Raw genomic sequence first — 12784 nt, forward strand, 5'->3', positions numbered from 1 at the left:
GCCAGAATTTCCTCGGGGCCGACCGATAGTCCTCCTCCATGGCCTCCCCGAACTCCTCCCAGGCCCGAGTTTTTGCCTCCACCACGGCCCGGGCTGCGGCCCGCCTGGCCTGCCGGTACCCGTCAGCTGCCTCAGGGGTCCTATGAGCTAACAGCGCCCGATAGGACTCCTTCTTCAGCTTGACGACATCCCTTACTTCCGGTGTCCACCACCGGGTTCGGGGGTTGCCGCCACGACAGGCACCAGAGACCCTGCGACCACAGCTCCAAGTAGCAGCTTCAACAATGGAGGTGGAGAACATAGTCCACTCGGACTCAATGTCTCCAACCTCCCCCGGAATCCGTGAGAAGCTCTCCCGGAGGCGGGAGTTGAAGACTGCGCGGACAGAGGGCTCGGCCAGGCGTTCCCAACAGACCCTCGTGACACGTTTGGGCCTGCCGAGTCTGTCCGGCCTTCTCCCCGTCCAGCGCATCCAACTCACCACCAGGTGGTGATCAGTTGACAGCTCTGCCCCTCTCTTTACCCGAGTGTCCAAGACACGTGGCCGGAGGTCAGATGACACGACCACAAAGTCTATCATTGACCTCCAGCCTAGGGTGTCCTGGTGCCAAGTGCACTTATGGACACCCCTGTGCTCAAACATGGTGTTCGTTATGGCCAAACTGTGACTAGCACAGAAGTCCAATAACAGAACACCGCTCGGGTTCAGATGAGGGAGGCCGTTCCTCCCAATCACCCCTTTCCAGGTCACACTGTCGTTGCCCACGTGGGCATTGAAGTCCCCCAATAGAACAATGGAGTCCCCAGTTGGAGCACTATCCAGCACCCCTCCCAGGGACTCCAAGAAGGTCGGGTACTCTGTACTGCTGTTCGGTCCGTAGGCCGAGACAACAGTCAGAGACCTGTCCCCTACCCGAAGGCGTAGGGACGCAACCCTCTCGCTCACCGGGGTGAACTCCAACACATGGCGGCTGAGCTGTGGGGCAATAAGCAAGCCCACGCCAGCCCGCCGCCTCTCACCGCGGGAAACTCCAGAGAAGTGGAGTGTCCAGCCCCTGTCAAGGAGCTGGGTTCCAGAGTCCAAGCTGTGGGTGGAGGTGAGCCCGACTATATCTAGCCGGTATCTCTCTACCTCCCGCACAAGCTCAGGCTCCTTCCCCCCCAGCGAGGTGACGTTCCATGTCCCAAAAGCTAGGTTCCGTGTCCGGGGATCAGGTCGTCGAGGCCCCTGCCGTCGACTGCCACCCAATCCACATTGCACCCAACCCCTACGGTTGCCTCTGTGGGTGGTGAGCTCACAGGAGGAAGAGGAGGGACCCGCGTCATCCCTTCGGGCTGGGCCCGGCCGGGCCCCGCGGGCAAAGGCCCGGCCACCAGGCGCTCGCATGCGAGCCCCAACCCCAGGCCTGGCTCCAGGGTGAGGCCCCGGCTGCGCCTCGCCGGGCGACGTCACTTTCCTCTTTCGTTGTATTTTCATAGGGGGCTTGTTGAACTGCTTTTGGTCTGACTCGTCACCTAGGACCAGTTTGCCTTGGGAGACCCTACTGGGGGGCAAGCCCCCCGACAACATAGCTCCTAGGATCATTCGGGTACTCAAACTCCCCCACCGCGATAAGGTGGCAGTTCAAGGGGGACTCTGTCAGGACTCAGATGGTGAAATTGATGCACTGGATAGGAAGCCAGTGGAGTTTATGAAGAGTTAAGTTAAGTTAAGTTAAGTTGAGCTGAGAGACACACTGTATCTCACACTCTCCATGTACAGCAAGTTGGTGATTTCTACCAGGTCATTCTCAGGTTTCCAAAGCCTCATCTGGTAGGTCTGGTAGAATATCACAGTTGTATACTTCTGAAAACCACTTCCAAATATCTGACCAGAACTTAATCAGCTCGGGGCAAGTTGCCCTCCACTGACTTACATTTGGGGCAAAGCAGAGAGATCGAAGGATAAAAGGAGTGAAGTTTTGCATAAGTTTTGCACAAGAGTAAAGTGTAGCCTAATATATAATAAATGATATCAGTCGTGCGGGGAAGAGGATGTAGTGTTTAATTTCACCATCTCTCGGCTTCTTCTTCACACCGTTGAAGGCTCGGCACTGCTCAGACACTTCAGGTAGAATTTCTGGATATACGCTAATCATCCGCTGATCATCCGCTGATCATCCACCTCATCCACCTCATTCACCTCATCCACCTCATTCACCTCATCCACCTCACCATCCTACATCTCACATCCCATAATGCAAAACTCTGCAATATCTAAGTGTCTCTTCACTGCAAATGATCCTCCTGGTTAATAATTGTGTCTGTAACCACCGAGCAGTTTAACCTTCGGTCACTTTCACTCCTAGATTCTGTTAGAGGCTGATTCTTTTTATCATTTCTATATCTAGTTAAGTTAAGTTTAGTTAAGAGTTTATATTATTTTCTGAACTAAATTTTTGTAGGAGTTTTATTTACTCTTTTTGTCATTTCTATATGTAGCTAAGTTAAGGTTGGTTAAGAGTTTATATTATTTTATATTTTTTGTACTATATTTTACAAGGAGTCTAATTCTTTGTGCCACTTCTATATTTAGTTAAGTTAAGGTTAGTTACCTTTTTCTGTAACTCATCTCTGTTGTCCTCTGTGTGCTGCTTCTCTTCTATTAAGCTGCTGGAACTCAAATTTCCCTGACGGAGTCGTCCCAAGGGATTAATAAAGCAAAGTCTAAAGTCTAAAGTCTAAAGTCTGATCTGGACTCCATTGAAAAACAGGGGAGCCAGCAGGGGGCGCCATTTCAGGACTTTCTCCTGGCTTCTAGCAATCCTGGAGCATGGTCATGCAGGTGAAGATTGAGCACACAGTCCACTTTGAGGCCACTGTGGATGTTGTTTGCCCCAAAAAGTTGTCAAAAACTCCATCACAGACGATGTTCCCTTTCTCTAGCTTTTCTGATACACGAATGATTTTGATGTTTCAGCATCTTGAAGAACGTTCGCGGTCGGTCAGCTTACATTTCGCAGTTCTGTTGATTCCCTGCAGCTCCTCACACGGCTTCTTGAGATCGGTGATACGGGACTCGTGGTTGGTTGCACGTCCCTCCAGGTCACCAATGTGTGATGTGGTCGGTCACTGAGGTTTGGACCACATGTATTTCTGTATCCAGAGAGTTAGATCTCATCTTCAGGTCTTCCTCCAGTTTGCCGATAGCGGCTGCACTGTCAGCCAGTGTGTCCTGTGAGCTTGTGATGTCTCGAGCACCACAGCTGGAGTAGCAAGCTCACTGGGTTTCACCGTTAACAGCCCCGTCTTCTTCACCTCTTCCAGAGCGGCTCATGGCTGGAGATTGAAGGAGGACTGATTATGAGCCTTCGGATTCCGCCTCCGATAAACAATCAATGGCTTTGTTGTGAAATTATTTTCTGTTCTGCCAAGTTGCATGTCCCGGGTTCTGATTCAGGAGTGTTCAGTGTGAAGTCTGCATGTTCCTTCACCCTCTCAGTGGGGAGGCTGAAACCACGTGGACTGAATGAAACAAGGAATGTATCTCACTTAGGTTCTTTCAATAAATTCAATCAGTGTAAGCTGAGTCATTCATCTCACTATTCCCTCATTCACCCAAATTATTCTTCAAATTCTTTTATTCAGGAATCCATCAAAACCACACATATCAGACACAATGGGGAAGTCAGGGCAGAAAGGGCAGAATTCAACACATTTGAAAGGTTTATTAAAAATAAAAATCTAAACTTTGGTGATGGAATATACACACCGGAGCACACAGTTGAAAGGAAAAATGTTATTACACAGATCCCAGAAAAGCAGCTCTGCAGACTCCAGACTCCTTTTGTGCTGTTTTCAAATCTGTACAAGCCTTTTATACACATTTCATAACTTCTCTGGACCTTTTCCATATCTCTCCTCTTGCAGGTTCAAAACCAATACTCCAGGGTCAAATCTTCAATATCTCCAAGATAAATGATGTCTTTCCAATATTAGGTTTGTTTTAAACACTACCTTTCAGGACATACACATAAAAGGAAAAAAGAGTGACTGAGAATAGTACATTTATTTTCCTTATTGAAAGGAACGGTTGGGTGTGGTTCTACTGAGGATTATCATCTGGTCCCACCTTCCTCAGCTGCGTGTCAGTGATCCACCTTCTGTTGGAGTATAAATCACATTTTGGTAAAGATTTAGCATTGTAGGGATTTAAGCTTGAGATTAAGAAATGGTCTCGACAATGTTTGCTTCTCATGCTTGTGTCACTGTCTGTGAAAAGGAATCTAATGTTGGTGCGTTTAAACCGAGTTGAGAGGCTGTTCTTGCTGGTTGGGGCTGGTGGGAGTTCAGTTTAGTATTTACAGGGTGTCTGGACCTATAGCTGTGCCCCAAAGCTGAACGTCAACACTCCCTATAGGACAAGTGCCGTAACAATGGCTTTGATATCATTCACTAGCAGTAATACAGTATGTCCAGACCTCAGATCACACCTTCTGAGGTTGACTGAAGCCAAAGTTTGATTCAGTAAAGCTTTTATTTGGAGAGACTTCCTCTTTAGTCAAGATTCAACTTAATTGTGCAACCACTGAGTTGGTGAGTTATCCTGGGTTAACACATCACGAAGGTGCAGGTGAGACGTGGTGATTCAGCTCCTCAGGCAGGGCGGGGCAGCCTCAGGGGGAGTGGGGGAGGCAGGCGGGGTCAGTCGGAAAAGGGAAAGCTGACTCTGAGAAGGTCCAATTGATGACTTTCGCACAGCAGATCTGCAGCAATAAGATGGAGAGACATGCAGTCGTTTAGATAAGCAGTGGAGCAACCGTTGGTCAAATACTCCCGAGGAGCCCAAAGAAAAACACATGTAAACAAACTAAACACAGCATGTGGCAGGATCTGGTCTAGGTGGACTCCTACCTGGAGGACAATCTCCACAGTGACATCATCGTTATGACAGCATTTCAACTGTAGTGGACAGCATGTGTTGACATTTAAGTAAGTAAGTAAAGTGTATTTCTATAGCGCTTTTCACAGACATGGAGTCACAAAGTGCTTCACAGTAAATTAGGAGAATTTTGTGCACAGCTGAAACGGGTCTGAAGCTGTGAGGCTGAGGGTCTTACCCTTCGTCCATGTCCTCCTGCTGCTCTCTGTCCACAGAGGCCTCTGTGTGGAAGGAGTTGCTGTCTTCCTCCTCCTCTTCCACACTGTGGCCCATGGGGCAGCGTGAAGGCCAGCCCAGCTCGCCGCTCTGCTGCTCGCTGAGCTCTGTGGGCTCCACCACGATGGAGGGAAGACGCTCCCTCTTATAGAGAAAGTCTTCAGGAATGTCTGATTCTTCGCTCAGGTTGGCTTCAGGAAAGATCTGCACCAGGAGGCAGGCAGACTACTTCAGATAGTTGCTGTGATGTGATTGATTAACCAATACTTATTAAGGTTACTAAACAGTAGCGCCATCAGCCACAGCACCAAATCCATCCATGCTAACAGTGCGGCCTTGCTTACTTTATAGGGACAAAGCCGAGTTCAAGACAAAATCACACTGTAAACCAGGACTTAGTGAAATGGCGTTCTCAGACGAGGATTAAAATAGTCTCAGACTTGTCCTTGTCTTGAGTTAAATAATTACCTTTCTTGAAGGGAGACTAGAGCTAATCCAGGTCTAAGTCAAGATTTAAATTATACCTGAGCAGGGGCAGGTTTAACGTTAGATTAAAGGCCGTTGGCCTCACAGGGCCTGGAGAAAATGGATTACCTTGACTACATCAATGACGCTGAATAATAAAAATGAAAATAACGACGACGATGACGACGACGATGATAATAATACCAACAAGAGCAATCAGAGATTTCTGATGTCCAGCAAAGGTTGACCTAAACTCAGAAAAAAAGTTTCTGGATCACCTCCAAAATGTAATGGAATCTTCCATGGCCGAATATTTATCTGTGGTTAAAATTTCAACAATATCTATGCGGTAGTTTTAACTTAATCTTGCTAACAGTCATACAGACAGACTGACACCGATGATTTAATTGTGTCTTAGGTGGCAAGTGGCATTGTCGTGTTGGTACATCAGTGTTTCCTGCTGGTGACCCAGGAACCGTGAGATACTGTGACCAGCCCAGACGGTTAAGGTCAGGGTCAGGGTTACGGGTCAGGGTCAGGGTCAGGGTCAGGGTTACGGGTCAGGGTCAAGGTCAGGGTTACGGTCAGGGTCAGGGTCAGGGTCAGGGTCAGGGTCAAGGTCAGGGTTACGGTCAGGGTCAGGGTCAGGGTCAGGGTCAGGGTCAGGGTCAGGGTCAAGGTCAGGGTTACGGTCAGGGTCAGGGTCAGGGTCAGGGTCAGGGTCAGGGTCAGGGTCAGGGTCAGGGTTAGGGAAAACAAATTGTCCCTGACCCCCGAATCTACGGGAGTCAGGAGGTGCGCTGTCCCTCCCCCAGTACCCCGAAAACCCACGCTGGAAGTTTTCCTCAGGGATTCGACCACGACGCCTCCCAATCGTCAAAAGACATTTTTTGTTGTTGTTTTGATTTGTATGTATGTGTACAATACATTTTGTTTGGGAGTTATAAAGAATATCAATAAAAAAAAAAAAATTGAAAAAAAATTATCAACCTGTTTTTAGGTTCAAAAAAATAAAATAAAACAAGAATTATATGTATATAATATGTGTGCAATCAACTAAAAAAGGTTTACCTAACTTTAGGTTAAAAATAATAAACAAACAAAAAAAAATAATATACCCTTTCGGTTTTAAAAATAAAAATCAATAGACATGCCTCTGTGCAACGTTTCGACCTGCTGAGGTCTTCCTCAGGCACAAATGGCATTCAAAATGTCAACAAATGAAAGTAAAGAAAGCTGGCTGGGGTTTTCTGTGGTGTGTCTTCCTCTCTAGTCAGAGCTGAGGGTCAGGGTCAGGGTCAGGGTCAGGGTCAGGGTCAGGGTCAGGGTCAGGGTCAGGGTTAGGGTTACGGGTTACGGGTTAGGGTCAGGGTCAGGGTCAGGGTCAGGGTCAGGGTCAGGGTCAGGGTCAGGGTCAGGGTTAGGGTTACGGGTTACGGGTTAGGGTCAGGGTCAGGGTCAGGGTCAGGGTCAGGGTTACGGGTCAGGGTTACGGGTTAGGGTTAGGGTCAGGGTCAGGGTCAGGGTCAGGGTCAGGGTCAGGGTTAGGGTCAGGGTCAGGGTCAGGGTCAGGGTTACGGGTTAGGGTTAGGGTCAGGCTCAGGGTCAGGGTCAGGGTCAGGGTCAGGGTCAGGCTCAGGGTTACGGGTTAGGGTCAGGGTCAGGGTCAGGGTCAGGGTCAGGGTCAGGGTTAGTGTTAGGGTCAGGGTCAGGGTTACGGGTCAGGGTCAGGGTCAGGGTTACGGGTTAGGGTTAGGGTCAGGGTCAGGGTCAGGGTCAGGGTCAGGGTCAGGGTCAGGGTCAGGGTTACGGGTTAGGGTCAGGGTCAGGGTCATGGTCAGGGTCAGGGTTAGGGTTACGGGTTAGGGTCAGGGTCAGGGTTAGGGTTACGGGTTACGGGTTACGGGTTAGGGTCAGGGTCAGGGTCATGGTCAGGGTCAGGGTCAGGGTCATGGTCAGGGTCAGGGTTAGGGTTACGGGTTAGGGTCAGGGTCAGGGTTAGGGTTACGGGTTAGGGTCAGGGTCAGGGTTACGGGTTAGGGTCAGGGTCAGGGTCAGGGTCAGGGTCAGGGTCATGGTCAGGGTCAGGGTTAGGGTTACGGGTTAGGGTCAGGGTCAGGGTCAGGGTTAGGGTTACGGGTTAGGGTCAGGGTCAGGGTCAGGGTCATGGTCAGGGTCAGGGTCAGGGTCAGGGTTAGGGTTACGGGTCAGGGTCAGGGTCAGGGTCAGGGTCATGGTCAGGGTTAGTCATAAAAGTAAATGAGTGAACAAAGTAATTGGATGAAACTCTATTTTCTTCTGAGACTTTTTATTTAGATTTAATCCTGGTTATCCTACCAAGAGGAGACTGTGGAAAGTCAACATTGTTCAGCTTAAATGAAAACCCCCTCTACTTTCAATGGCACTCTGGAGGAGTCCTTTTGAAAGCCTGTATGCGGTGTAATTAAAACAAATAAAATTAAAGTGCTCAGCCACTTCAGTGAGGCTGTAGATGTTTCACACCTCTGATCTTGATGTGTTTCAGACCAAAGTTTCAGCATCACTCTCCCATCTCATGGTCTCAACAGCAGACGTTTTAGGAGCCAACCTGACTCAATGAGTTAATGCAGATATGCAGTTTTTAATGTAAATGTATGTTCTAATAAAGTCATATTGCCACTGTAATTCCACACTTTCAATCCCAGGCTACGAGGGACTGATCCACACACAAAGACACACAACGAGATCAAAAACTTAAAGATTATAAAGTCACTCAAACAAAACTGAAACAAAACTGAGGCACAAATGTGGAAATATGCAGAATAAGCACAGCAGCACTGCAGACGATGTGTCCATGAGTCCTCTCAGGGAAAAAACGGGTTTGTGTTTAGATTAATACGACATGATGAACAGTTTAATTTCAGGGTTTAAATGCCAAAGGGATATCAGTTCCTATTTTTATCCCAAGTTAGGATTAAAAGATGCAAGAGGAACATTTGTCCTCAGAGATTCTTAATCCTTCCTCTAAAAATTCAAAGATCTTATATCACGTAACATGTTTAAGCTCCAGAAGCTTTCACCCAAAGATAGATCAATGAGTTCAAACTTGTTTCTCTGTTCATATTATATTCAAAAACTATTTTAGAATGCGCATATTCAACAAAGTATAGAGAGTACATAGGGTATATTCAAACTAAACGTACCTGATAGGCTCTGCTGCCTCGCCTCTGAGCAGTACTCTCCTCCATCTGGGACTCGACTGGACTCAGAACTCTATTCATACTGCACACACACACACACACACACACACACACACACACACACACACACACACACACACACACACACACACACACACACACACACACACACACACACACACACACACACACACACACACACACACACACACACACACACACAGACTTTGCTGTGAGTATATAACAGGCAGCAGGAGAAACTGAAAAGGTATTTGTTTTAAAGTTCACAGCCCAAAATGAAGCACCAGTGTTTTACAGACGGTTTCTTTCTTCTTGAACTTAGAAGAGTTTTGATCTTGACTAATAGTTCCTCATATGAAGTCATATTTGTGAAGCTATATCTGAGATTGAAGGGTCTGACACAGCACAGAAACATGTTTTCACAGAATTGAGGGAGTGCTGCAGTATTTCTCACAGAAACATTTTCTACAACAGAAAAGTACCTAACTGGAGTGATAAGGGAGGAAGAGTGGTAATCTGGAGGTTAAGCGCTTAATGACACAATATGCTTGGTGTGTGTGTGTGTGTGTGTGTGTGTGTGTGTGTGTGTGTGTGTGTGTGTGTGTGTGTGTGTGTGTGTGTGTGTGTGTGTGTGTGTGTGTGTGTGTGTGTGTGTGTGTGTGTGTGTGTGTGTGTGTATTTTCCCTTTCACATATTAGCTTTTTCTGATGTAATGAAAAACATTTTTCAAAAGTCACATTGTTTATGTACATTTATGTACATACCAGTCAGTAAGAACAGGATACAATACAGCTACTCATTGTAATTGATGGTTACTCTAGTTTAAAGCTCCTGGCAGATGTCTCACCTGTGTGACGCAGGAATGCAGCTCATCTCCACCGAAGACTGAGAAGATATTCCAACAAAACCCACAACAGAATGGAGTATTTCTCGTGAAAGGCAGTCACTGTTCAATCACTTTCTGTCCTTCTGTCACAGCTTTAGCATCTTTTCCTCCATCATAGCAGCCCATCCTCCCCCTGTCTCTCCACCCCTCCCTTCATTTTCCCCAATGTCCTGTTTGGTGACGCACACAACACTGGACATTGACACAGACGTGCAAACCTGCTTCCTAAGCTGACCGGCTTAGTGTCATCCTCAATTAGAAACTAAACCTTTATGTAACATGTGAGTGTGCAGCAGCGTGGGGGACACATCCAGATTAACAGGTGAGCCGACCGGCTCCACACAGCGCTGACATCGCTCAGATTATTTTACAGGGTGATTCATTCTGCAGGCTTTGCACAATCTTAATAATTCAGGTTATTTTTTTTGCAGAGCCTCTGGTAGTCATATAATGAAAATATCAGGAAGAGCTGTCAACTAAGGAATCAAAGAGGTTTGTGGTTATATTCAATGTGGTGTTATTCTTGCAGAACAGCTTTGTTTTCTCGGAGTGACAAAGGGGTTATTGTATTATTACTGCAAGGAACACAGAACATTCAATTTTGTTTTTTAATTATTTCTATATTTATGTCATGTTTTCCTTTCCAAGTCTTCTTTCAAGAGTGTCCTGGTGTTCATTTATATTGAGCCGTGTAACAAATCCTCTGAAAGTTTATTTTTGTGGCAGAATAGCTATAATTTTGTGATTTATACTTTGGGAGGAGCCAGAACATTATGAGCAGTATCAATGACTTTTACTATATTCTGTCTCTATACAGCACATCACCCATTCTTTGCATTCTCATTAATCAAGATTAAATAATTATTGATTCATAACTAATTGTGTTTCATTTTGCAAGATCAAACAGACTCAAGTAAGAAGGGAAAATATCTGCACCAAACGTGTTTATCAACGGTTCATGTCAACAAAAAAACATTTATTCACATTAATGTTCCTGTTACTGTTTTTCCATCCAGCTGCTCAGACAAAAGAACTGGTTGACATTGATGAAAAGGACTTCGCTGATTCCTTCTTACTTGCATAAAAGTATTTATTATAAAATTGGTGGCATCACACTCACAGACGAAGCTTCAAGCCTGCGGGAGACAGCGGGTCGATATGCTTCTCCCCGGACAGAAGCATGCAGCTTCCTATATCACCGGGGCGAACCCCGAGAGAACGACATGTCAGAACGTATGGTTTCATATAGCGGTCTCACACTGACGAGATGTCCAACAAGAAGAAAAAGATGTCTCTTCAGATCTCACACTGACGAGATGTCCAACAAGAAGAAAATATACTTCATATCCCCCCTTCAGGGCTCTGAAGAGTCACGACAGATAAAACAACAGACAAAACAACAGACAAAACAACAGACAAAACAACAGATAAAACAACAGATAAAACAAAAGATAAAACAACAGACAAAACAAAAGATAAAACAACAGACAAAACAACAGACAAAACAACAGACAGAACAACAGACAAAACAACAGACAAAACAACAGACAAAACAACAGATAAAACAACAGATAGAACAACAGACAAAACAACAGACAAAACAACAGATAAAACAACAGATAAAACAAAAGATAAAACAACAGATAAAACAAAAGATAAAACAACAGACAAAACAAAAGATAAAACAACAGACAAAACAACAGACAAAACAACAGACAAAACAACAGACAAAACAACAGACAAAACAACAGATAAAACAACAGATAAAACAACAGATAGAACAACAGACAAAACAACAGACAAAACAACAGACAAAACAACAGACAGAACAACAGACAAAACAACAGACAAAACAACAGACAAAACAACAGATAAAACAAAAGATAAAACAACAGACAAAACAAAAGATAAAACAACAGACAAAACAAAAGATAAAACAACAGACAAAACAACAGACAAAACAAAAGATAAAACAACAGATAAAACAAAAGATAAAACAACAGACAAAACAACAGATAAAACAACAGACAAAACAACAGACAAAACAACAGACAAAACAACAGACAGAACAACAGACAAAACAACAGACAAAACAACAGACAAAACAACAGATAAAACAAAAGACAAAACAACAGATAAAACAACAGACAAAACAACAGATAAAACAACAGATAAAACAACAGACAAAACAACAGACAAAACAACAGATAAAACAACAGATAAAACAACAGACAAAACAACAGATAAAACAAAAGATAAAACAACAGACAAAACAACAGACAAAACAACAGATAAAACAACAGACAAAACAACAGACAAAACAACAGATAGAACAACAGACAAAACAACAGATAAAACAACAGATAAAACAACAGACAAAACAACAGACAAAACAACAGATAAAACAACAGATAGAACAACAGACAAAACAACAGATAAAACAACAGATAAAACAACAGACAAAACAACAGATAGAACAACAGACAAAACAACAGACAAAACAACAGATAAAACAACAGACAAAACAACAGATAGAACAACAGACAAAACAACAGACAAAACAACAGATAAAACAACAGACAAAACAACAGACAAAACAACAGATAAAACAACAGACAAAACAACAGATAAAACAACAGATAAAACAACAGACAAAACAACAGACAAAACAACAGATAAAACAACAGATAGAACAACAGACAAAACAACAGATAAAACAACAGACAAAACAACAGATAAAACAACAGATAGAACAACAGACAAAACAACAGACAAAACAACAGATAAAACAACAGACAAAACAACAGACAAAACAACAGATAGAACAACAGACAAAACAACAGATAAAACAACAGACAAAACAACAGACAAAACAACAGATAAAACAACAGACAAAACAACAGACAAAACAACAGATAAAACAACAGACAAAACAACAGATATAACAACAGATAGAACAACAGACAAAACAACAGACAAAACAACAAACAAAACAACAGATAAAACAACAGATAAAACAACAGATAGAACAACAGACAAAACAACAGACAAAACAACAGATAGAACAACAGACAAAACAACAGACAAAACAACAGA

General features: G+C 44.4%; 1 protein-coding gene across 2 annotated transcripts; it reads right to left on the bottom strand.

Annotated features, from left to right (window-relative positions):
• Positions 1 to 2525: 2525 nt before the first annotated feature.
• LOC308122320 (uncharacterized protein) lies at positions 2526 to 9882 on the bottom strand. 2 transcript variants are annotated; one of them, XM_080484078.1, is made up of 4 exons: positions 9650 to 9882; positions 8785 to 8863; positions 5100 to 5341; positions 2526 to 4745 (listed from the first exon to the last, which is right to left on the bottom strand). In XM_080484078.1, the coding sequence occupies exons 1-4, from the start codon at positions 9673 to 9675 to the stop codon at positions 4628 to 4630; spliced, it is 465 nt and encodes a 154-aa protein (XP_080340204.1). In that variant the 5' UTR covers positions 9676 to 9882; the 3' UTR covers positions 2526 to 4627. The 2 variants fall into 2 exon arrangements, with proteins under 2 accessions (XP_080340204.1, XP_080340203.1); XM_080484077.1 differs by having other exon boundaries at positions 3611 to 4745; positions 5100 to 5362; positions 9650 to 9827.
• Between the last annotated feature and the right edge of the window lie 2902 nt (positions 9883 to 12784).

This window comes from Lipophrys pholis (genome assembly GCF_963383615.2).
Source record: "Lipophrys pholis genome assembly, chromosome: 16".
Classification (NCBI taxonomy): domain Eukaryota; kingdom Metazoa; phylum Chordata; class Actinopteri; order Blenniiformes; family Blenniidae; genus Lipophrys; species Lipophrys pholis.